A 26,062-nucleotide genomic window follows, 5' to 3' on the forward strand; every position below is an offset into this window, starting at 1 on the left:
GCCTTCTCGGCTTTCACGTGCACGCTAATTCATGCCTTAAAAATGAAATGCTCTCAGCGGTGCTGGTTTGGACATCCTGGCACTCGCTGGGGAGTGCACCCCAGGCCGGCTGAGCCGAGGACCCGCTGCAGCCCGTTCAGGGGGCAGCCATCCAAGCCCCGTTTCCTCTTTTGTCTCCGGTGAATGGAAAAAGCGGCTTGGCCTCTGCGATGTGGGGGCTGCCAGCATCTGCCTTGCCTCATTCCTCGTGCTGCAGGAACATCTGGCCCTGCGCGGGGCGGCCAGCTGCGGGCAGCTGTGCTGCACGGGAGGGGGCTGTGCTCACTGGGACAAAGCCTCCTGGGGGCTTCAGGGGCTTTTAATTTAATTTAATTTAATTTAATTTAATTTAATTTTATTATTCATTTTATTTTATTTTATTTTATTTTATTTTATTATTTTATTTTATTTTATTTTATTTATTTTATTTTATTTCATTTCATTTCATTTTATTTCATTTCATTTCATTTTCATTTTATTTCATTTCATTATTTCATTTCATTTTATTTCATTTCATTATTTCATTTCATTTCATTTCATTTCATTTCATTTCATTTCATTTCATTTCATTTCATTTCATTTATTTCATTTCATTTCAGTCTTTCTTTGCTTTATTTCATCTATATTTAGTTTTATTTTATCCACATTCTGTTTTCTTTATACTTCGTTTTACCAGGGATGCTCTGGAAACAGGATGTTCGATGCTCAGCCGAGCCATGAGGTCTGGAGACGTCCTGCAGGACACCAGCCCTTTGCGCAGCATCTCTCAGCCTTTACCCTCCTCCGCAGAAGTTTGGCTCACTGATATTGTGAAGCTTTCATTGCTGTTTCTCCTGAAGTTCCTTGAAATTTGAAAATTACCGGCCAGCACCACGTTTCTCACCTAACCCGAAGACGTGGGCCGCTCCTGGATGTCACTCGGGGGTGGCAGCGGCAGGGCGAGGTTTGAGGTTTGTCCCCAAGCCCCTCAGCTCAGGGCAGGGGAGGGAGCGAGGCGGGGGTGACCTCTGAAGGGAACGTTCAAGAAGCCCGCTCGCTTCTAGGAAATCGCGCTCTTGTCCTTTTTTTTTTTCCTGATGAAAATGCTAAGTGCTCATGAACTTTTCGAGCACTTTTGTTCGTTCCCCGCTGCCAGTTGAGCCCGGCTTTGTGCTGGGGACAGACCCCTTTTCTCCAAGCGCTGGCCGCGGCCCAGCTCCCGGAAATCTCGACGTGGTGCTGGCGATGGCACCGGCCCCGTCCCCCTTCCCTGGGGGCCCACATGAAGCCCCAGCCCCGACCAGCTCCCTGTGGGGTCTCTGTGGGTCTCTGCCCTTCTCCTTGTGCAGGAGAGGATGGAGCCAGCCCCAGCTGCTTGGCCTTCCCCTGGAAGCACCAAAGAGCACCCAGAGCAACCCGCCAGCCCCGTGCTACCAGGCAGGTTGGGGGCCGTTACTTAAAAAAAAACACCCAACTGTGCAAGTGCTTTTGGAAGGAACAGCCCCGGCTGGAGATGCTCCAAGGAAAGGAAAAGCCCAGTCCAGCCTCAGCAGTGCAGTTGCCCCAGGGAGATGTCACGCCTCGGTCCTTCCCTCTGCTTCCCTGGCTCCCCGTGCGCCCGGCTTCCCCTCGCCATCCCCCGGGGACGCTCTGGGCCAGGACTTGGGGCAGTTCGCTGGGATTTTGTTACTGTTTGCATCATTCAAAGGCCTCCAAACGGACCCTGTCTCCTGGCTGTGATGGAAAAGAGATTTCCTGGTTAAAGGAGTGAGGTCTGCGTGTAGGGACGGTGATACGGAGGGGAACAGCAAAGTGTGATATAAACTGCTGTGATACGGAGAGGGTCACTGCTTGCAGAGCCCAGAGCTCCCCACAGCCACAGAGATCCCCAGGGCACTAAACGAAACCCTTCCCTTTCACCGAGTTTGCATTTTCTGGAGCCGAGTGCAGGAGCAGGTGACCGAAATGCTTGGGGATTTGGCATACCCCATTTCCCAGGGGCGGGGAGTAAAAGCGAAGTGGTTGTGCAAGCGGGAGGGAACAAGGATCCCTCTGAGCGAGCGCCCCGAGCGCCAGGCGTGGTTTAGGGCTGGGTGTGCAACCTACACAGGCGGCGATCGCGACACAGCCACCAGATTATGTAAAGAAATTTGGATTCATATCTTCTACGAGGTTTTTAGCTCTAGCAAACGAGCTGAGTGCAGGCATAACGTGTGCCCAATTTTCTTTTCAGGAGGAAAATCCTCTCATTTGTCTTTACACCAGAGGAAATGAATCCTTCCAAAGAGCTGACTCATGGAATCGCTGATATGAAGAGCAGGAAGGGTTTGTTGGATCAGGCACGGGGATGTTGCATGTAAGAATTATATGTGATATATATTCAAACTCTTCTCAGGGCTGCCGTAGAGCACCACATCATTTCCCATGTCACGCCACTGAGACACTTCCCATTGCGTGAGAAGAGCACTTCCAAGTTTAGGGGCCTGCACTTTGCTTGCCCGCAACAAACCAGATCTGTTGGGTTTCGGAGGACAACTTGGGTGCTCCCAGGGTCGGCACCACTGCTCCTGCAAGGTCTGCCTGGCTCCTGACCTTGGCCATACACCGTTGCCCTCCTGGGACATCTGGAAACACCCAGGACACCCAGGGAAAGCCACCCCAGCCAAGCCCCTGGCAGTGCTGGGGTGCTGGTGGACCTGCACCAGTTTTGATTTGCGACATATTTATTGGCCATTACAGCAAAAAGCTAAAGCCATTAGCAGGTATAAGGTTGATTTTCAAGTGCAGAGCAGCTCTAGAAGGAAGTTCTATAGAGAACTGGCAGCAACTTTGCTTTCCAGAAAGACTAACAGCAGCTCCCATCCCTTCCCTTTCCAGAAACTCTGCAAATGTACCAGGACTTCCACTTTTCACGGACAATATTTCTGTGCTGCCGCCGTAACTCTCGGTGGGTTGCGAGCCTTAAATCCTTTCCTGCCAGAGGCTGTGCCAGAGGAGCTCGTCCCCCGTTAACGCTCTCATTTTCACACGCTGCTCCTGCCCTGTCCTCTGAAGTTTTTGCAGCTGGCAGCTCTTCAGCTTCCCCTCGGCTAGCACAAACTCACAGCGCGGGTCGTAACAAGCTGCTGACAGGAGGCTGCTGCTCCGGGGGCGCGAGGAATGCTCCGACCTCGACTGCAAAGCGGCCAAGGCGAGCGGTGACCCTGGGGGCAGCTGCTCGCAGGCTCAGGACCCCTGCCCAAGTGACGACAGCCCGTCGGGGGGATCCGGCCGCTGGCTGGGTGTGTGATGGTCCCTCGTGAGCAGCAGGGCAGATTTAGCAGATATTTCCCCTTCGCTCTCTTACTGCCCACCCGTTTGCTGATCCGGGACTTTCTGGCTGGAGGTCATTTCCACGAAGCACTCGGTGAAAACCCAGCTCCACTGCCGTGAGCTGAGCCCAAGTTCTGGCAGTCCTGAGCCCTGCCCAGGCTCAGCAGCAGCTCCTGCAGCATGCAGCTTCTCCATCCCCTGCCCTGCCAAAGCCCCTCAGCCCCACTGCAGCCACCTCCATCCCCAGGGGGAGGAGGTCGAGTGCGCTTAGCTGCTGCCGGGGGTCCACAGCAGTAATGACATATGAGGGTGTAGCTGCAGTTTCTACAGAGACATTTATTGGAAGGATATAAAAATACAGTGTAAATTTTAATAAGATGTATTTAAACGTGTCTCAGGCACAGTCCCACGCGTTGGTGGGAGACGAGCCCAGGAGATTGGCAGCGTGTCCGGACCCCCTGCTGCACCCAGATCCACCGAGCAAAGCAAAGCCTTGGTCCCCAGAGATGGGCCAGGACCCTTCTCTCTGCAAACCCTTCTGGCCCCTCTGCTCCCTCAGCCTCTGCTCTGAGCCGCTCCCTTTGACAAGAGCTCTCACAGCGGGCAGCATTTCATCAACCAGCCGTCAGAAATTCAGCCTGGGGCAGGGCTCGGTGCTGGCACCCGCAGAGTCCAGGTGAAACACCGTAAGAAATGCCCTTGGCAGAGCTCCTCCTCCTCCTGGTACACCAATAATGACAGTAAATACGTGCGATATCACACCACTTAGGTTAATACGGAGTAATGTGTAAATGAGCATCGTGGCTCTCTAACTGTCCTCCTGCTGCAGCTGTTTCCATTCAAAAGTCCCATCCAAAGCTAGATCAAAATTATCCTTCTCTTGCTCTCGGGAGAGTTCCAAAAACACCTGAAATGGGCAATATAAAGTTTGGATTACTTCTCAGGCCTAACCCTGTGATGCACTTTTGCAGGAGGTGCGGCTCCTGCAGTTTCTTGCCTCCTGCCTCAGCGCTGGCCCAGCCCTGGCTTTTGTTCCTGCTCACGCCTTTGCAGCACGTCCGTCACCTACCTGAGCCAAAGTGTTCAAAGAGAAGCTGTATTCCTCAAGGCTGAAGTTCTGCTTGGCTGTGGAGAAGTGGAAACAGAGCTGAAAATTACCAGTCGGTGCTCCACCTTTTCAAAAAGCCATCATGCCTTGCTCTTACCTTCCTCTAGCTTGGAGAAAGACTGGGACAGGGGCAGTGCGTCTTCCATTGGGACCTTGTAGACGAGCAAAGAGGGGAACCTGGGAGGAAAAGAAGAGGTGATTCCTGCTCTGTATTGACCATTGTCAATACATCTTTTTTTTTAAACCAAGAAAAATGCTTTTTTTCATGTCACACTATGAGCTGGACCAGTGGGTGTTTTATTGTGGGGACGGCAGCAGGGCTGGACTTGGTGACATTGTTGGACCAGATCCACACAGAGGGACTCTGACCCCTCTGCCTCTCTTCACCTGAAATCCTACGTTTGGACACCGCACTGGGCACAGTTTTGGGGAGGAGGCAATCCTGGAGCCTCTGTTCATCCCGTATTTATACTTACCGCTCCTGACGGGCTGCACTCGGGAAAATCCTCAAAATCTCAGCGTGGAGGAGATCCGTGCTCTCTGGGTCCTTGACTTTAATTTCCAGCAGGTAGCCTTTGCCAAACTTGCTCTTCAGGTACTGAATGGAGCCAATGCACCTGCAGGGAAGGAGCGAAGCATGATATAAGTGTGAAACCTTTGATGCCCTTCCCAAATTGTCCTGCAGTGGGGAGCACTTTGTAACGCCCATGGTGGTGGGCTCAGGAGGCTGAGGTTGGAGGGGAAGCCCCTGTTGGACCCAGGGGGGCTGAGAAATGTTTCCTGTCCCGGCCGTGCCACTGCCCACCGTAGCTGTCCGGCCACCAGGATGGCCACGCGGTCGCACACCGCCTCCGCCTCCTCCATGTAGTGCGTGGTCAGAACGGCCCCTGTCTCCTTGGTTTTCAGGGCAGCACGGATCATTTTCCTGAGGACACAGAAAAAGAAACACATAGAAGAAAACCCAACACTCCCTAGAAACGCCAGACCTTTTTTCTTAAACCTTTTTGCCCCTCCAAATGAGCCTACCCCTAAAACTAACATAAAAGGATATAAAAACTTTAGACTGATAGTACTTTGAAATAACGAGAACATTTTTTATTTTTGACTCAGTTACAATTATGGATTCTCCTAAACCCATATACAACCGTCCTAAAATCTACAACAAGGATAAATTCAAAAGCAACAGGGCTTCTCTTTCCTTGCTCATGCTTTAATTGGGGAGAACCAGGAAAAGAGAGATTCTGCTAAAACCACTGGCCCGAGACGAGCAGCACTAACCACAGATGAGGTAAAATGCCCTTTACCTAACCCTACGCATCTACATCTACCCACCAGACGCAGCGCTGCCCCTTGGGGTCCATGCCGGTCGATGGCTCGTCCAGGAGCAGCACCGTGGGGTTGCCCAGCGCACACATGGCGAAGCACAGCTGCAGAAGGGAAAGGGGTTGGGGTCAGGTCTGCTGCGGTCCCCAGCACCCTGTCTGCAAAGAGCTGCGGGCAACATCGCGTTGCTTATGGGCACCGAGCCACTGGCTTGTAGGAGACACAAACTTAGAAGACGCTGGGCGACTTCAGCCCACCATGGGATGCAATGCGATGCGCTCCCGGGGGCTGGGAGCACACGCAGGTCCCACTGCTCACAGAGGGCATTTTGCAGTGCTCAGCATAGGAACAAAAAATGCACCTTTCTGGTTATCCCGGCAGATAATTTTCTGGCTGATTTCTTTAAATAGTCTTGAAGCTCCAGAGCATTCACTATTCTGCGGGGAAAGGGAACAAAGGAAAAAAAAAAAACAACACATCAAAACCGATGTTTTTGTTATTCCCAATTGAATGCTCTAATCAGAGGTTTCCAAAACAATAAGAAAACAGAACTTTCTTCCCCTGGTTCTTGGCTCCTGTTTGTTTTCATAAAACATTTATTGTGTTGTAAAAATGTGAATGAATATTTGAAGCAGAGTGCACTGAATAGGCCACAAGCTCTTTTCTAAGAACAATCATTCGTGTCAACAGCATTATAAATCCACTCCACCTTGCCGGTGTCAGCTCAGCAGGCAGTACTTAAGCACCCTTCTTGTAGTGCCAAACAATAAAACCCGAGATTTTAGAAATGCTTCCTGCAGATAACGTACTTAAAAGGGACGTCAGCGGTAAATCTATCCCCACCAAACACACGCAGGCAAATTGGAGATTTTCTCATCCCGCTCACTTAATCGCAGCATTTAGCACAAAACCGCTTTTGCGGATTCGTTTCCCGAATTCCTTTCAAGGTTTCCCCTGGCTCACAGAGGTCTTAGACCTTCTGGTCCCCTCCCTGTGCTTTAGGACGGGGGATAAAACCTTGACCAAGACCTGGAACCACCCTGCCCCGTACCGGTTGACAGCAGCGGCCGTATCCTCCTTGCGCACTCCTTTCACGGCCGCGTAGACCTGGAGGTGCTGGTGCACGGTGAGGTCTGGCCAGAGCGGGTCCTCCTGTGGGCAGTGCCCCAGGTGGTCCTGCAGGCAGCACGTCGCTCCTTCTCGCCTCCGCAGCAGCACCTGCGCAACCGCGCCGCCCGTTTCACCTCGCCCAGCCTTGCCCGGACCCAGGTGTAGGGCTCGGAGGAGGGCTAGGGGGCTGCAACGGGACTCAGTGGGGAGAGAAACCCAAGGAGCAAAGGGCTGATTTTGCAGCCCTCGGCTACATGGCTCCTAAATATAGTCACGGTGAATTCGGGGAGATGCAAGCGGTTGTTAAAGCTAAAAGCGATTCACAATAATTTTTATTAATACATTATTTAATTTAATGGCACAAAGGGTTTGCTTAAAACCTTGATCCCTCATACTGCTTTGAAGAAAATCATTCAATAGCTAGCTGCAAGCTTTGCACTTGCACTTTTTGCGCACGTCTATCCCTTCTCTCCAGACTCCAGGTGCCTCCTACCTGCCCAGCAGTCGGTGTCGTCTCTCCAGCAATCATCTTGATAGCTGTGCTTTTACCAGCTCCGTTTGGCCCCAAAAGTCCTAATACTTCCCCTGAAATCAGGACAAAACATTTCTTAGTAATACTCACCATTTAACAAATGTATCAGGCCCAGTTTCATTAAAAAAAAAGAAAAAAAAAAGCTTAAAAGAGAGTATATGAATAGCAAAAATCAAATAAAATTAAACAGCTGTATAAATGTATGCTCTGAGAGTCCATAAATTACATTTCAACTCTATAGCCAATGTGAGTCTGAATGCTGCTCCCAGGTCACCCAGAAATTGCAGTGACTGCTGTAGAGGGGTTATGGCCTTTTAAATCAAAGGTAACTAATTGGATGCATCCACGTTGTTCATTACTGCATCAGCCACAGTGCAGGTGTGCCTGAACCATGGAGCAAACAGATTCTGCCTTTATGTCGTGGCTCAGATAACTGAGACTCTGCAGAGGATTATCTCTTTGGGTATGATCAGCATCCAAAACAGGGCGAGTAAAACAGTTCCAGTTCTCACCTTTATTAACACAAAAGGAGATATTTTTGGTGGCCATTTTCTTCTTCTTCTTGAAAACTGAACCTGCTTTCTTTGTTTTATATTCCTTGCACAGATTGCTGACGATAATAACTGATTTCTGAAAGCAAGCAGGAGGAAGAAAGATCAGTCTGTTATATTGGGGAGCATTAATCCTTCAGTAATATTTTTCCATTTTAGAAAAGCAAAACAACTTATAAAGATCTTTGAATTTGATTTGTAGTTCTCTGAGAATCTGAGGAATGCTCTTAAAAGATTTTTTCTCTATCCTGATGGGACCCACTCTGTCCCTTTGAGGGATGGATTTTCCCAGTGAGGAGTAATACAGCCAGAACATTGACTTGCCCTTATTAATCTTGTTATTTATTTATTTATTTTAATCAGAAGTCCTATTACTGATATCAAATAAAGAGGGAAGGACCACACTCGGTCTTACCTCCTCCTGACTAGCAGCTACCATGGCATTTCTCACTGCTGCTCTTTCAGCTTTAACATCTTCATCCTCCTCTTCTTGCTCCTCGAGATGCTGGTGGCTGCTCTCATTTCTCGGGGAAATTCTACAAACCCAACAGGTTCATCTTAGCATTTTAGTCTTTACCCTTGTTTTTCACCAACGCGTTTTGAATGGGCCAAGACTGGTTCAAGGTTTCTTGTGTTTTTTTTTTTTTTTTTCCTTCATTATTTTCTGCAGGGCTTTCTGTGTTGTATGGAGAAGCAGGCTGGTACCTCCTCACAGCACAGGCAGCACCAAGCGGAGACACTAAAAAGCTTGAGGGCTGTTTTATGCTATCATAACATTGTAGGATTTAAGAAGCAATTTTATTTATAAAAAAAATCACCAGTAGTAAAAAAAGAAGATAGAAACAGGGACATGAAAATCCTGACAGTTGATCTAAATGGCTTCAAGGAAAAGCAGTGTGCCAAGAGATTAGATCTCGCATGTGCCTGGGGTGCATGTGTGTTTATACAAACCTAAATACTGGGTCCTTTCTCAGAACTGTTCTTCCATATTTTATCTCCAAATACCGAAGAAGAAAAATGAAACCCACAGAATGGATATAAGGCTGAAAAATAGAGGTTGGCACATTAACAGCCTTGCCTTCCTTTCTACTGCGGCTGAAGCTGAAAAGATGGAGGCAGTGTTATAAAATAGGTGAGGGGAAAGCACAGTGTGTGGAAAAGCCCATTACCATCTAACTCGGGGTAATCCTGAAGGCCGTGAACTCTGCTATCATTTATCAATGCACGAAACATCAATGGCAGAAGCATTAAGTGAGCTAGGCTTATTTCATTTTCCCTTACCTGTTTCAAAGGAGCAAAGCTATTTTTGCACAGGTGGGCAATCTGTCATCCAGACCCCCTGAGATCCACCTTTTACATGAAATGAGCTTCCTCTTAGCTGAGAACATAGTTTGGGAGACACACATTCCTAAATAAAATTAATCTTAAATGTTTTCTTACTGCAAAGACAGCTATTAGCACGTCGTTCCTTGGACTAGCAGCAATTAAGTCAATGTCCTCTACGAAAATCTGCAAGAATAAAAAAATATATATATATGTGTAGTGAAGACCTGCAGTTTTTTAATATAAAGCTGGCTAGTGTTAGAAGGCTTAAATACAAACAGAAAATACAACAACAATGTATAAAAGTTTCTGATTTACCCGGAATGTTCACCATACAGACCCTTGAACTTGGGCACCCCAGTGCTGTTCCAGAAAATGACACAGCACTCAGGAGATGCATCAGACTCTTTTTGGGGGGTAATGGTCTATCAGGGGAAAACATCTGGTCTCCTCCTCCTCGGGGGCCCAACAGGGGGGGACAGGACAGAGCAGGACTCTCTTCTGTTTGGACTTCTCTCCTAAGTCAGTTATAGCACATCAAAAGTCTTGCACGTAGCTGGAGGGTTTTGTTAAATTCTGAGCTGCCTTTCCACGATCACCCCTAGCTGACATGAAGTAAAGTGCCTTGTGGGTTTTCATAATGCTCACACGCTTTCCATGCAAAGTCAGATGTATAACCTCAAATTTTCTTTTATGGTTGTTCAGGCCAAGTTATTTGGCTTTGCATGGAAAGAATTAAGATTGCTTACCTAATCTACAGGCATGGCTCAACTGCACGAGAAGCAGCCCCTAGCAGTAACGAGCAGCTGGATAAATTACATCTGAACTGACATGGTTATCCAACGATGCAGTCTGATGGTTTGGAAAATCCTACCCACACGAAGAAACTAATGAGTCTTCCCAGGACGCAGCATGCGATCAGCACCAGACTTTGCTTGCCAGAGCAAATGCTTTTGTTGTACAACATTTGTATAGAGCTGTGAGCCTCTCGCCACCCAGTGCCACTGCCTACCTGCTCGCTGTTGATCATAACGCCCAGCAGTGGGTACAGGGGAATCAAGAGAGACATGAGGTAGAGGGAGACACTCATATCAAGTGTGTAATCCATGACTCGGCTGATAATAAAAGACACGAGGCATACCTAAAAATGAAACAAGAGAGCTACTCAGCTGGTACGAAGGGTTACACTCCTCACTGGTCATCACAGATGAACTTTTTCAATTCCCTGTTGAATTTCTCCAAACGGACAAGAAACATAAAGAGAAAAAAGGGTGAGGGTGCAGGAGGCCCTCAGATATCTCTGCCTAAGGGAAGGCAGCTGGCTTGGGCCAGCTGGGGAAAGCCCTCCCCAGACACAGGGCTGCTTTGGGCAGAATAAAACAGTATGGCATCCCGTCCTGTTCCCATCCCAGTCCGTGCCAAATAGCCCACCTGAGCTGCCGAGAATAAAGGAACAGAATGCAAGTTCCCTGTTGGTTTGCTTTTGAACCTTGAGCAAGACCTTTGGGCAGGAGAGCAAGATTTGCAGTGTTTGTAACAAATGGCCCAAATTGTGAAATGAGTCCTTATTTCCAGAAATGTGAGAGCAAAGGGCTGGGGGAAAAGGGAGGGACTGGCACTGAGAAGAACATGGTGATGCTAATTTAGATAGAATTGCCTGCTATAAAACAAATGTCTTTATCTGTCTTGGATCTATACTTGGTGTTTTGACCTCTAGCTCATCTTTAAGAGCTCAAAACACATTTCTGTAAACCCTACATCACGTTATCTAGACATATGCTTACCACTATCAGGATAAAAGACCAAAAATCACAGTTCCATCCTTTGCGAAAGAGGAAGGAGATTAAATAGATGAAGAGAACAATGGAAACTCCGTAGCCCAAAGCACCCATGACCTGCAGAGAAAAGTGCTTTCATTAGAGAAAATGGAGCGATGTCAACAACCAGAAACCTGTATGCAGCAGCATGGTTCGGTTTACATAGTCATAAATTAAGATCAGGGCATTCAGAAATTACCACAATTTGACTGCAAAGCGTGAAGGGATGTATTAAGACAAGCTATACTGCCTTTCATTTCCAGCTGGGGAAATCCTCGTAGGAGGTGAAATGAGGAGAAGGGCAGTAAGGATTTGGGAACCTGTAGGTGTGCCTGCTGAAAATGAACTGCTAAAGTCCTGCCATGGTCCCGCATGCTTTTATGGGGATTTCCTGAAAAATGCTGCCTCCCTAGATGTGGCTGCTGTCTCAGCTACCCTTACTTTTTCTCAAAACATTACCCAAATCCCTCACTAATAAACCAACGACCACCGGGACAGGACGTACCAGCAAGAAGATGTTGCCGATGCTCCCGGAAATCCTGTTGCTCATGGCGAACTGGAGCCCAAACATGGAGAAGAGAAGGAGCCAGCAGAGCGGGACGTCCACCAGCGCCTGGCCACACCAGTATGCCGAGGGGAAGAGCCCCGAGACCCGCAGCTGGGCGCGAGCTCCTGTCTGGGAAGGCACATGTTGGCCAGCTGCACCCGCGGAAATAAGCTTATAAAGCTAATAAAAAGCTGTTCCCATTGCAATACTGGGGTTAAATGCTGAATTTGTTTACTTATTTATTGTCTTTTAGCATTCTGTGCTGGCTCATAGCCACATAGAGAAAAAACCCCTCGAGATGCCCATCGTATTCAAATGTCCTTGTGGCAATACAGTTGTGATCCCTCTGCCCAACCCAAATCTGCTCCATTTCCATGAATTTACCTTGTAATCCTGCAAGTAGCCCATCGCAAAGTGAGGAGGAAAACCAGGGAACAGCAACAGCATGTAAATGAGGTAGAAAGAAACAAAGTAATCCCAGAATCGTGGATTATCTATCTGAAAAGAGAAGAACAAAACATTTGTAGAGAACATGTGCAGCGCAGTGGCTGGATGCCACAATTCATTTTGCTGCATTTCTTGTGGAATACAGGACAATGAGAACAAGGCGGGTGTTTTGCCAAATTTTGGCAGGAAGAAGGTTTTCCCCACAACCACAGCAAAGTGCTTTCACTGGTAAGGAGAGGCAGGTGGTGCAGTGGGAACAAGGAATAAGGAGGCTCACGAAGAAGCCCTCCCAGGCACACTCTCTGCTCAGCAGCCCTTGAGATCCAAGAAAGAAAAAATAAACCTCAGTTTTCCCAAAACCAGCAGTTCTGGCTCCACAGCCCCCACCGAGGAAGGTGGCTCTGTGGGTGCAGACAGCCCCATGCACCTCCCTGCTGCAATCTGGTGGCTCGCTGAGGCCTGGAGCCTTTTTAAGAACTGTTCTTTGACACCCGGCTATCAGACCCTGACACTTACAGAGAAAAAGGGGTGACTCCAGATCCTAATGTGTGCGGTGGAATTGAGAGCTCTCAGCAGAGCATTGCTGATGATGTTCACAAGCACTGGGAAGCAGTTGACGGCCTCCATGTGGCACAAGACGGTGAACCTGTAGCTCTTCAAAGAGCAAGAAAACAAGATGAAAACTCTTGGCCAAGAGAATCCAGGCCTGAAATAACTAATTCTGCTTATGCCTTGCGTGTAAATTGCTTAATTCTTAAATTGTTAGGAAGAAATGGTAGGGCGAGAGGAAAAATCCTCACCTGGTCTTCACGAGACACTTTTATAGCCCCATTGTGTTTCAGCTCCTCTGTGATATTTTCCTGGCTTGTGATTTCCACTGTGAGATCTTGGCTCTCGAGAGTGTGGATAAAGTCTTCAATGCCTGAGCCTGGTGTGAAAGCCAAAAGCAGAGGAATCATAATACTGAGCAACAAAAGAGGCTTTGATGGTTTCCTTTTTGAATCCATGACCACCGAACAAAACCAGACAAAATCTAATGACCAGGGAAGCCAGACAGCACGTCGTGTTTGTGAAGTTAATGGATTACACACTCACTGACTGAATTTTTGCCTTTTTGCCTTTTTTTTTTTTTTTTTAATAACATCCACTAATAGGAATGTCAAAGGTAAAACTCTGGAAGTAGGCTGATCGAGTGTTAGTGTGCCCTTGCTGGAGCGTGGTGCCTGGTAAGGCACACACGCTGAAAAAGCAGAATTTAGGGCAGGAAAAGAACAGGGTCCCTTCTAATCCCATCTGCTGGGATGTCCCTTTTCATGTCGTTGCATCAGGACCTCATCAGCTGCTGAAGTAAAAGTAGGCTTCATTCACAACCCACTAAAATGGTGATTTCCGTGCTCTTCTCTCACTAAAACTTTCACCACCCTTTACACACCCTTCGTCCTACAACCATCAGCCCTTTTCCTTCTTTTCCTTCACGGGAGAGGACAGCCCCCAACAGGACAGGATGACAAGGAGCCTCCCAGCCCCTTCCCCTCACCCGTGCTGTTGTGGACCAGCAGGCTGGTGGTCTCCGCCGGAGCCCTCTTCCCCAGGGGCATGAAGTACCGCGCCGAGGAGAGCTCCCAGGCGCTCATGCTCTGCCAGGCAGCAACCAGGGCCAGTTGCAAAACCAGAGGAAGCAGAAAAACCACATAGAGCAGCAAACTACATTAAGAGAGAGGTGAATAAGCACTCGGAATGCGGGTATTTTTCAGACTGCGTGTGTATTGGGAAGGATATGCTGCCCCAGCATCTCCCTTCGCTTTCTTGTGCCCCATCTGGAAATGCCAGTATGCCAGACTGAAGACTGATGGGGCTAAATGAGCTCAGACACTGACAACATGAGAGGAGTTTTAAAAAGTATACAATTAAAAAGGAAGTCTGAAAGCAATATTTTCCTTTCTCTGTCCGTACACATTTGTTTATTTTAAAATTTCCTTCCCTACCTGAAATAAAACTGTTCCTAAATTACTATTTTATTCAGAGAGAAAATTGGTTTCCCTTGCATAAATCACTCAGTGTAGGAAAGAAACTGCGTAAGAGATACCGAGTATAAAAACTTTAAAGAAAAGAGAGGGAAAGAGAGAGATGGGAGAGGCACGTGTGTGTTTGAGGCAGGTTTTATATTACTGGCACTGGAAAGGAAACTGCTTTCCTCATCTCTAAGTGCAGATTGCCAAGCTCATCCATAGCCAAGACGTGACATCAATTACTCCAGATGCTCATCAAAACACGGGTGTGAAAATCATCCCCCCTGCTGCGACCGCATCCAGCTCCAGCTCTGCGTGAGAGCATCCCTTTGGTACTTACATGGACCGGAGGTTTTTCACCGAACCCTTGAGCTTTAGGAAGTGCACCCAGGCCATGGCAGAGACCTGCTGCCTCCAGAGCGCCGCGCCGCTCACCGTCGCCTTGCCGGTGCCCGAGAGCAGCAGGGAGCCCGGCTCCGTCTCCTCGGGGCACCGCGGTCCTGCTTCTGCCCACTCCTCCCCAGGGACGTGCTCATCTGCGGAGCACACGCAGTTATGTCTGAAACTAGCTTCTACATTGCGATGCGGGAAAAAGCACGAGCCCCCTGGTGATCGGCTGCTGGGGTTGTTGTAAAGCAGCCGGGTTCTTGGGCTGGGGGCTGCGTGTTCGCGGCCGCAGTAGTACCTTCTTGTCCCATTGTGGCTTCTTCTTCCAGCCTCATGAAAACGTCCTCCAGGGTTGTCATGCTAACTCCATAATTGATAATTCCCCGGTTGGAACAGCTGTCGAGGCCACGGAACAGATCTGCGTGACACAGAGACCGTCAGTGCCTTCAGCTTTCCTGCACGAGCACCTCTCGAGGGACCAGACTTTGGTGCAGCTGAAGTCAGCAGGGAAAGGGGTAAAGCATTAACTGCCAGGATGCAAAGCATTTGGAGGGAACCCAAAGCTGCTGTACACATAACTCATGTTTCAGACTATGCCTCCGGGGCAGCAGCAGGGCCGTGGGGCTGCCAGACCGAGCGTGGCACACGTGGGTGAGTGAGCGTCTGCCTGCTGCTGCTGCAGGTACGGAGTGGTACCAGTAACACGGAGTTTTCTCTTGTCACTATTATTTCTTTTACCATCAAGAAAAAATAACCCACAGTAACACTTGTGGCCCAGGTTAGCCTGTCCCATGTTTCATTACAACAACAGAAGAGCATTCATTGCACTATTTGATCTTAACACATATGGATGCCCAAACTGTAGGGAGAAAAAAAAATGCAACAGTTCTGAAGTCCTCATGTGACCCCTGCTGAAGGTCTCCCTCTTGATTTCTCTTTCCTCACATACATTTCTGATTATTTTTTCCCTATGGACAACTCTCAATTATTTTCATACACATTACCTGGGAATTTATTCACGTTTTCTAATGGCAGTTTGTATCTCAGCTCATATTGACCGTGTCCCGAGAATATGACATTGGGGATGTGCTGCTTAACCAGAGATGTCACGCTCTCTACGTTACAGGACTCACTGACGTGGATCCTGTTTGGTTGGAAAAAAAAAAGAAAAACAACACAAAAAAAACACAACACAAGACAGATGGTTAATTTTTATAAAAACAGAACAGAAATGACAAAACACTGTATTTGCTAGCATGGATAAAATCAAAATTCCAGCAAACTTCCTTCATTCTCTGGAGCAAAGTACCGCTTCAGTTAATTTAACTGAGTATGAATTGAGCTCATTTTGCTGCTTTGATGGTTTCCTTGTTACAGTCCTTCTGGTGGATTCCTGTACATGCATATTCCCAGACACCATTCAGCTCTAGGGCCGAAGTAGATACCTTAAATGATAGCCGATCCCCCATTTTTTCTTCAAGAACAGGGAAGAGCCGACACACTTCAGCCTCCCATGCGAGATAAAAGCCTTGCGGTCTAAAGAAACAAAATGTCAAAGGAATTTAAAATGTATAGCAGTGTTTCGTATATATACATAGATATATGTATGTATATATGTATATATGTGTGTGTATATATATATATATATATATATAATTTTTTTTTCCCCAAGGGCAGATCAGTGATGTTCTGCACTTTTCTGGGGACAGACCCCTTTGACCCAGGTTTTCATCCCAGGCAGTTTGGCCTGGGGAAGGCATTCCTGCGCCAGGGATGTTGTTCAGAGAGGCTGAGCCTGTGCTCACCGGCGAGGATGTCGGCCTCGTCCATGAACTGGGTGCTGAACAGGATCACCCGCCCGGCTCTGTGCTCCTTCAGCAGGCTCCACACCTGGTGCCGGGAAAGAGGATCCAGCCCAGCCGTCGGCTCGTCCAGCAGCAGCACCTGCACGAGGGATGCAGTCAGGCACTTCGCTGCAGGAACACTTGCCCACTTCGTGGATTTGGTGGTCCGTCAGGGGCCAGGTCCTGGCGGCAGGAGAGCCAGGCCACCTGGTTTGCAGGAGCAACCATTCTGGGAGCTGCGCAGAGCTCAGGCAGCTCTCTGCTCTAAACTAGATCAGCAAAATTGAGATAAAAATTTGTCATCTTTCTGGCATAACCACGACCACCTTAAAATGACCAAATGGACCCAAATGCTCCCTGCATTACAGAGCCATAGGCAATATACCTGGTAATTTAAAATTAAATTTTAATTAAAAAAAATGAAGCTGTAGGTAATTTACCTGGGGGCTCCCGAGCATGGCTATCCCAATGGATAACTTCCGTTTTTGCCCACCACTGAGTTTCTCAGCTTGAGTGTCCTGAACGTTACTGATGTCCAGCAGCTCCAAAATGGTTTGCACCTAGAAAAGCACAAGAAAGTCCGCTCCCAGCACCAGCTGTCCTTCTGTCCTTTGGGGGCCACGAAGGAGATCCGGCTGGGGCTGGAGGAGCAGCTCCCAAGGGTGCTTCCCGGCGCCTGGCCCCTGCCTGCCCCCCAGGGACACCCCCTGCCCTCCTCGAGGCAAACAGTCGAGTTGTTTTGGTTGCGCCGAGCCCCTAAGCCTGCCTGGCAGAAGCTCAACACCAGCTTCAGTTTTCAGGAGAAGCAGGCAGCCCTCTGAACTTTGCACTGCCCAGCAAATCTTCGCTGAAACGTGGGGCTTGCCGACAGCCTGCCCCTGCCAGGCAGTGATGTCCTCCAGGGGAACACCCCCTTACCTCTCGTTCTACCTCTTTGGACTTGATGCCCTTGATCTCTGCAAAAGTTCGCAAGTTTTCTTTCACCGTCAGGACTTCGAACTGTACGTTGAATTGTGGGCAAATGCCGATCATCTCTCTGATCTCTTCCCTGTCTCCTATTTCAGAGAGCTTGTAGTCATAGATGGTTGCAGAGCCTGTTTATACAAATAAACACGATGGGTGGGAACGAATTGGTCACTACAGCTTCTGAATCAAGCCCATCCTACCCTACCGTTTGCAGTCCTACCTTCAGAAGGCAGAGTCAGTCCGCTGAGCACATTTAGCAGCGTTGTCTTTCCAGCCCCGCTGTGACCGAGTAAGGCAGTGATCTGACCCTCGTAAATGTTTAAAGACAAACCTAGAATAAAAGCAACACCAAGTTTGGGAAGAAAAAATAATGAAGCTTCACTTGCCTCTACTCTTTGTCAAAGGCAAGACAAGTCCAGGAATTTAAGAACTAAGTAGTAATATTCAGTCAGACGTGCATTAAGTAAACTGAGGAAATGTTCTGCAAACCTAGAACAGCTTCTTCTGCCTTTAGCTTGTAATTAACAGAAGAGACAGAAATATGACAACTGAAAAAAGCTTTCTTCTTTTTACTTTTTCTGGGAATGCAAAATCAGTCAGGAAAAACTGAATAAAATTGTAATCGGTTGCATCTATATTTTAGATAATTTTTCAAGCAATACAAATGTTTTATTTCTTTGGCCATCTGAAATATTTGCACAACTGTTTTTCTTCACCTGTAACAGGAATTAATATCACAATTTTCCTACCTCTTAGGGCTTCTGTTTTCTTGTCTTTCTTTTTGTATGCTTTTTTAATATTGTTGAGTCTAAAAGGAAGGTAAGGCAGATATTATTTCAGGATTCCCGTAAACACACTTCCCTGTTGCCCTTTCTCATTCTTATGGGTCTTAGTTTAAAATGACAGCAATGGCATGAGAAGCGTGAGGTCGTGGCAAAGTGACATTGAGGTGCAGCAGGGTTGGGCATGCTCCGTCTGCAGACGTGGACGTCGCTACCTGGCATGCACTGACAGCACCGAGCCTTGCAAAGACAAGGTCAGGCCCACTGCCAGGGATGGCTTTTTACAACAGGCTGCCCTCCAGGCTCCCCTTGCTGTTTATAATGGATGTTTAACCAAGTGTATTGCGAAACAAAACAAAACAAAACGAAAACAAACCCAGCCGTTTACCTGAATTTCACCACTAGTGACCAGCCTGAATGACCTATTTAACTATAACATATTTAACCATTTTCACCCTAATTTTTCTACGTGAAACAGGTTTGCAAAACCTTTATGAACATGGAAACTGCCTGGATGAATGGAAACAGAGCTGATGACAGGAGTGCTGGAGTAGTGGGAGCATTGCCCCGAGCTACCAAGCAAAGGGCACAATTAGCAGTGCCTCCTCTCTCGACCTGATGGCCTCCTTCCCCACGAACGCGGTGGGCACCGGCTCCACATCATCTCCTGGGGGTTCCTCGGGGCTCCCTGCACTGTAGGGTCCCTCCCCGGGGCAGCCCCTCCTGCTCCGCATCCAGTACGAGGGCTTCAGGCAGAAAAAAGGTGGGTCTGGGATGCCGTATTTGCCTGAGAAGCACAGAAAATGACCTGTGGTTAACCAAAGGTATATTCAAAGTGTCATCCCACTGCAAGCATTCTGAGTTTCTGAAAAATACCTGTCTGCCCCCAGATCGGTGCTTTGTCCTGTTAAGAAAAGGTTGGGGATTTTCATCAGTGTGCACAGGAGCTGGGTTAAGCAGGACAAGAAGGGTGGCTTCAGGCTATTTCTAATGAATTCCATTGTTTTTTATAACAAATTAAAATATTGTCCAGAACATAGTAAGACTATTTTCTCATAAACAGTTCAACAGCAGTACAAGTATAAATAGTAATAAATACAATAACCCTGAATACTTTGTTGTCTTTGATTTGGGAATTACCAAAACATGGTAGAGGTAAAGAATCCCTCAGCAGTGTGAGTCCCTCAGCACCCTTTTTTCACCCCAAATCCTATTTTATTTGACTTAGACAATGGAGCAGCCCATCAGTTCCTTGAGGAGCTATTACACACAGTCCATATAAATCAAAACTATAAAAGAGGAAAGTATGGTCATAAGTATAAATCGCTCTTACCCGGCAGAACTTTGTCAAAGTACATGGCTAACAACATGTACAAGGCTGAGTCGAAGATCAGCATAATGTAAGTTGAAAATAAAAAGTATGATTCCTCCATAAGGTTAGAAAAAGAGAAACCTATTCCATATTTTTCCAAATGGAAAACCTGAAATAAAGGACAAAATTGAAGAGAGGGGATTTGGGATTTTTTTCCCAAAATTGCTCTGAGAGGGCCCAGGGCAGCAAATAGCTGGGATGGTTCATTGGCAGAGATAGTGCCCCATACCTTGGCAATGCCAGCATTAAATGCAAATGGACAAAAGAGACCGAGAAACCACTTCAAAGGTTCTGGAAGATTTTCTATCAGCACTGCGAGGCTCAGGCAGCCGAAGAGAAAGGTGACGAGGAACCCCATGGAGCCAGCGAGTTTGGATGTCCGTAAGAGGGAGCAGAGCATGAAAACCATGTGGATCTGTAAGAACAGAGGCTTTCTTCAGACTCTGAAGGAGAGAAATATCCTTACCCAGTGGCATTCCCACTTGCCAGGAAACATCCAGCCCGTCAGACCTCCAGGCTGCGAGTCAAATCCCCGCACTGAGCCAGAGAACCCACTCATTTATTTCACTGAGTGTGACCAAGTAAAATTTACAGTCCTGGCCACGGTGTGCGTGGCTCTGGAGCAATGTTTGGGCTCATCAAAACCTTAATAAACCACACAGTGAGGAAATTTGGTTCTCAAACCCAACTTACACATGCGAGGCCATAGAGGAAAAACAGCAGCAGGACGGCGGGGAAGCTGCTGACGTAGAAAGCCTCCTGCACCACGAGGGCTGTCAGCAGGCAGGACAGGACCAGCACGTAAACGGCATACAGCAGGCTCCAGGAGAGCCTGGAGACAGAAGCCTGCCATTACCTTGCTGTTTAATGAGGAACTGTTGTTACAATTTCATGACAGGACCATTTTGAATTAAAACATTAAGAATTTTCTGTGGTGAACCCATTCATATCTTATGCAAAGCAGACAGCATAGCCCACCTTATGAAATTCCCAGAGGAAAATAATACCCAGCTGCCATACTCAACCCTTCTGGCTTGTCCCTAGAGTACTGGAGAAAACTTAGAAAACCATTTAACTAATTAACATACTGTGCAAGTGCCCAATGTATACTGATTTTTGGCAAACAGACATTTCAGTTAAAACGGAACTCACCAAAATGCAATGTCTTGCAGCCCCATCGTCTTCATGAGTACTTTGAGCTTTTTCCTTTCCCTTACAACATTCATTGACAAGAAGTACATGAATGAAGAGAAACACATCACAATAGTAATCATGAAATAACTGTACTCTAGTGTAATCGAGTAGATGACACTCCGGGACTTCATACGGACACCGGCAATTGACTTCATTTCTTCCCAAACAGAATGATTTGCCACCACCTAAAGGAGTTCAAGGTCAAAATCTTAACATTTAATTTATTTTCTACAGTGAGATGTAACTGTATAATGAACCTCCTTACTCATCAGCCCTAGATTTTTTATTTATTTATTTGTTTTGTTTTGTTTTATTTTATTTATTTATTTATTTTTAATGCAGATTTGTAGACAACATGAGGAAGCAATACAATAAATCCCAATAGCAAGGGGCTACTCACTTGCATGGCTGCACCTCAGCCGGCCTCCCTCCCTTCTTTATGGAGAGAAGTATCCTTCCCTCACCCAGCATCAAGGATCTAGATCCACCCGAGCCTTACACCCCCCAGGGCTCTGGCTCTCCCCCAGGGGACGAGAGCAGCCTGGACAGCTGGGGGTGCACAGCCAGGTGCAAGGGTCCCTACCCTGGTCTATTTTTGAAGGACGATTTGGGAAGGAGGAGAAATGACAGACATGCCTACTTGGAAACCAAATCATCCAGCAGCTGTTCGTGCCACCCCGCTCTCCTGCAAGAATTGCCTTTTCCTTGACATCTGGGAAATCTCTAGACCAAATCGTGGCGTTACGTTTGGTTCCCAGCCTTCGGGACTGATTGCAATTTTGAAGATAAACAAAAGTTAGTACAAATCTTTGCAATGAAATCGAAAGCAGTCATCTTCTGCAGGAAACTGCTGATTCCATCCAAGTTTCCACTGTCGCTGTCAATAACACTCCAGCAGCTGAGTATTTTAAGTTTGTTTGTTTTTTTTTTTTCTGGGGAGTTTTCTGACAAACTTGTCCCTTGCTATTGTCCCAGAACAATTTGTCTTTCCTAGAGAGAGATTAAAATACAAGGAGACCTACTGCAGTTCATAAATCTGATTTACCTCTATGATAGCAGCATCGATGCTGGACTGCAGGGACAGGAAGCCTTTGTACCAATACTTGGGGCTGTCACAGTATCGTGCTGAGAAATTGTAACAGGTATCTGCGAGGATGGGAGGAAAAAGTCATCACTCATACACAACCGTTGATTTAACAGAAGAGGAAAATTGAAGATTCAGATCCTCTACAGGAATCAATAACTTAAAAAAATGACAGTTTAATAAAAGCATCAAAGAGCATGAAAAAACAGCTGGGTACCTACCTATGTATCCAAGGTTGTCATTTGGAATAGCCACGTTCCCAGTAGGAAACCGGAGGTAATAGGAGAAGTTGTTTTTAAATACTACCCCAATAATTTCATTATTCAAAATCCAGGCTTCCTCCAGGGCTCTCTCACTGTCCATTGCCTCTAGCTTTATACCTGTGGTTTGTAAAAAGAAACACTGCAATGAGTTGCTGCAGTTGTGGAAATGAGAGCACAGGCTTTGGGGATAGATCCTACTTTTGTCAGGGTTGCATCTCCCCTTCTCCAGTTTGGCTCACTTTACAAAGTGGCAAAGCTTTTTAGGCAAAGCTTTACAGTGCAAAAACACACCCCAACCTCCCTAGTCATTTAAATTACCAGAATTAGTTTTGAAGAATATTTGTGAAGAAATATTTGTGAGAATAGGGGATTTGGGATGAATTTTCTCTGCTGACCAAAGATACTTGAAAACGACTAACACAAAACATAATAGATTAAATAAAGACAAAGCTATATATTTAAAAGACAGAATTATACCTGTCATTACAGACTTCAAGGCCACTGCATTCATTATCTGCCTTGTGGTTGGGGTGATGGGTGTAAAGGCGATGGTGACGCCAGCAGCATCATAGGCAGGGTCATCTAGCCGCCCGAGGTAGCTGTGTGGCACCTCGGGGTAGGGGATGTGCAGCATGAAGTTGCCCACAATGAACATCAACGGCAGGAAGAGCAGAGACAGCATCCACTCCTAGGTGAGGGGCGAGTGGAGAAGGGAGGTTAATAGCATGGCAGTAATAGGAGCATCTTCTCTGTAGGATCGAAATACAATCAAGAGGCACTCAGTCACACCGGTTTCTTACACATCAATGAACTAACAAGGACTTTGTGTTATGCATGTCACCTTGCTCAGGGAACCCATCCGTGCTCTTGTATGTATCACAAAAGACAGATATTACCAGTTAAAAAGGTGTAACCTCATAAGGCATTCGTTACCAGCAAGGGCTTCTGAAGTGTAATTTAGCTGTTAACATCACAAAAAGAAATTGAGGTATAAGGGAAGGCAGGGATTAGACAATCTTTAGTGGTCACTTTATTATTATTATTTTCCTTTTTTTTTTTTAATGAAATAAAACTACCTGAAAGCTCTGCATTTTCATCCTCCATTTGATAAGTACATTTTTCCACAAGAGAATTTTAGTTTGCTGGAATACACTCAGGTTTCTCTGAAGTCTCCTCATCTTTGAGCCTACAAAAAAAATAAAAAATAAAAAATCGCTTTTGGATAAAACCAAAGCTGGAACTGCAGCAACTGCTTTGCCTCTGCGTTTGTGCCAGGGCACAGTAACTCTTTCTTGTAACTCCGCATGTGTACCAGGACACCCTGCTGTGCAGATCCCACCGCCATGGGCCCTCATCACCCTCAGTGTGTTCCCCATCCTTGCAGCTCAGCATTAAGACACCCATTGTAACCCAATTTCCATGCATCCATGCTTTAGCAGGGTAAGGCTGAGAGGAGTTAACTGAAGTTGAAATCGGAGTGCATGACATAATTGGCTTGGTTGGCCTTAATATCCAAGAAACGACAACTACACAAAGTAAAATTGCCAAACTCTAGTTGCATGTAATTTTCATGTGCTATAGGCTCAACACCAAGAAGTGTTGAGCAACGCCTGGCCATGGTACAAGCTGAGCTCATACAGAAACTGGAGTCAATTGTAGGCAACTGGGAGCTACGAGAGAACAAATTCTTGGAAGTGCATTCAGAGAGCTGCCATTGTTGGGGCTTTTCACGGGAAACGAGAGAGAAACAAACAGCCACGAGTGTGCATTGGTGGGTTGTGCCGAAAGACCTGGCAGCATCCTTACGATCTGCGGTCAAAGGAAAACAGGGATTCGTTGCCTGGATAATGACTAATGCTGGCACGGAGGCAAAAAGCGAGCTGGAGTAACGCTGCAGATGAAGTGTGTCTATGTTAACCATCAGGAAAATAGTCATGAGTAACTTTAATGGCTGAAAGGACAAAGTACCAAATGCAAAAGAACTACGCTCACATAAACAAACTGTTTATCTTCTTCAAGTGTTTATATTAACATTTTTCCCCTCCCTTGTTACTCTCCACGCCATCCACTTGAATATTCAACATTAGCTGATTTCAGGGACACCAAGGTCATATTTTCAGTTTCTCCTCTGTGCAATAAGTGTGCGCCCCATGCAACACCTGGAGCTGCCCTGGCTTTCAACAGGGTCTGGGCCACGGCAGCAGGGTTGCCTTAGGCATGAATGAACATTAATCCCGAGCTCCCGGCCCCGCTGGCAGCCGGAGCATCAGCACAAGTGCCTGAGGAACGGCCAGGCTCTGCCGGAGCGACGTGGTGGGCACCAAGCACTCCAAAAACTGCTGCAAAAAGTGGTGTTTCCCTGTGGGACACACTGGGAGGAGAGGGATGAGGATGTTGGCTCAGTGACAATAATCTGCTATTTCGCCATCACGCTCCAAATGCGTTCTTCTCTTACAGATGCCCTCGTCCAGGCACATAAAAATTTGAATTCAGCCTTTGGTAACCACTTCCAGAATTCCCTGAAATTGTGGAGTTGACCTGAACTCGGACAAGCTGACACATGGCTGGATTGAAGCTTCACACCCAGGAAATCCCGGGTGGGACAGAGCTGGCCACCAGGTCCCATTGTGGATGTCCCACGTGTCCCCTCCCATCACCCCCACCTCTGCCTGAACCCAGCTGGTCCCAGTGGGAATTTTTAGCAGTGAAAGACAGACAGAAGATTTTTTTTAGATTCCATCTTTAGCTTAATCTGCATGTAGGATGGAAATCTGCTCCTCTGTGTGCTGGACGACCAAAAATACTGAACTCAGCTGAAGTGTGCCATATCCTCCCAGCACCAAGAACTGCCAGAAACACACCTCTGCTTCAAACCAAGCTCCATTTTAGTGTTACCCCATATCAAAGCAAGGCTGAAAAGTCTCTGTCACCTTTAAAAGTGACAACAAGCTTAATCACAAGCCTAACTCAGCCTGTTTGAAAGACACCCAGTGACCCACCTATGCATTTGTGTCTCTCCCAGCATTATTTATGCTGTTCCTAATTACTGAATGTTTCCATCTCTCTTAAAGACTGATTTTTGCTTGCTTTAAGAAGAACGCTTAAGCCTTACCTTAGTGGGAAGGTCTGAAAGGAATCCTAAGATGGTTCTTTGCAACGTGCCCGTGGACACGGGGATGCTGAGGCACCCTGGGAGACGCTGGCCAGTTGCTGCAGTGGTGCTCGGAGCTCCGCTGCTCACGCACTCGTTTCTTCATTTGGGCATTTCTGCCAAAAGGCATTCCTCACACGGACCCACGCTTCTGCTCAGCTTCCCCCCCCCCGCCTTCCTCCTTGGCAGATTTTCAGATTTATTTATGTTATAAAAAGCAAACTGAGCATATTGTTGCGGAGTTGCCGAAGCCGATTCTCTGAAAAAGTTACTCAGGAAATTCTTGAGCCTTGGCCAAGGGAGGAAAAATAAGCCCAACAATAAGCCATACAAAAATCCTTCATCTGGCAAACTCTTGCGCTTTTCAGCGCAGCAATGGAGCCTGAAGTCAGCAGCAGTGTTTCGGCACACTGCTGGAGGTGGAGGAGCAAACGCTGCCTGTTGCTTATCTCTGCTGACACCGGTTTTGTTTGCAAACTCAGCACGACGAGCCCTGCTGTGGGAAGAGCAGTGAAGTGCTGCCACCTGGATGGGAACAGCCCTTCGGGCTACAAAGCCTCTCGCAAACATCAAAATAAACTTGTTTTGACTTACAGCCTGCTTCTAAAGGGCACGTATTTGATTTTGTGCCCGGGCTGGGGATGCGGCTGCAGAGCTCGGGGGCCCTTGGAGGAGCGGGGTGTGAGGGAGAGGCTGGGCGTGAGGAGGGGCTGGGGCTGCTGCCCTCGCTCTGCCCCGCAAAACCCTCTGACATTTAAGTGCCTTTTGGATGCTTTAGAGCCAGATCCAGGCAGACTGAGAGGTGGAGTAAGGCAGGACACAGAGCATCCCAGCGCATCTGCTGGGCGTGCGCACCCTTTGAGCCTTCCTTGCAAATTGGGGGTGGTGGAATTAAGCAGAGGGTTGGATATGCCAGGTCCTG

The 26,062-nt window shown here is 47.3% G+C and overlaps 1 protein-coding gene across 1 annotated transcript; it reads right to left on the reverse strand.

The window, feature by feature from the left end:
• Positions 1 to 3,646: 3,646 nt before the first annotated feature.
• Positions 3,647 to 25,623, reverse strand: LOC106034745 (ATP-binding cassette sub-family A member 10-like). Its single transcript, XM_048064421.2, has 39 exons — positions 25,102 to 25,623; positions 23,066 to 23,175; positions 22,467 to 22,677; positions 21,948 to 22,106; positions 21,688 to 21,788; positions 20,601 to 20,827; positions 20,142 to 20,280; positions 19,678 to 19,863; positions 19,410 to 19,557; positions 18,692 to 18,863; positions 18,044 to 18,102; positions 17,515 to 17,625; positions 17,247 to 17,422; positions 16,769 to 16,888; positions 16,290 to 16,428; positions 15,930 to 16,020; positions 15,489 to 15,628; positions 14,783 to 14,902; positions 14,438 to 14,633; positions 13,626 to 13,792; positions 12,889 to 13,016; positions 12,605 to 12,742; positions 12,026 to 12,139; positions 11,600 to 11,770; positions 11,062 to 11,172; positions 10,290 to 10,418; positions 9,395 to 9,463; positions 8,906 to 8,997; positions 8,370 to 8,490; positions 7,916 to 8,033; positions 7,365 to 7,456; positions 6,813 to 6,979; positions 6,123 to 6,198; positions 5,771 to 5,865; positions 5,244 to 5,363; positions 4,915 to 5,055; positions 4,536 to 4,615; positions 4,400 to 4,455; positions 3,647 to 4,237 (listed from the first exon to the last, which is right to left on the reverse strand). The coding sequence occupies exons 2-39, from the start codon at positions 23,165 to 23,167 to the stop codon at positions 4,139 to 4,141; spliced, it is 4,881 nt and encodes a 1,626-aa protein (XP_047920378.2). The 5' UTR covers positions 23,168 to 23,175; positions 25,102 to 25,623; the 3' UTR covers positions 3,647 to 4,138.
• Between the last annotated feature and the right edge of the window lie 439 nt (positions 25,624 to 26,062).

Source organism: Anser cygnoides, chromosome 19, assembly GCF_040182565.1.
Source record: "Anser cygnoides isolate HZ-2024a breed goose chromosome 19, Taihu_goose_T2T_genome, whole genome shotgun sequence".
Lineage (NCBI taxonomy): Eukaryota > Metazoa > Chordata > Aves > Anseriformes > Anatidae > Anser > Anser cygnoides.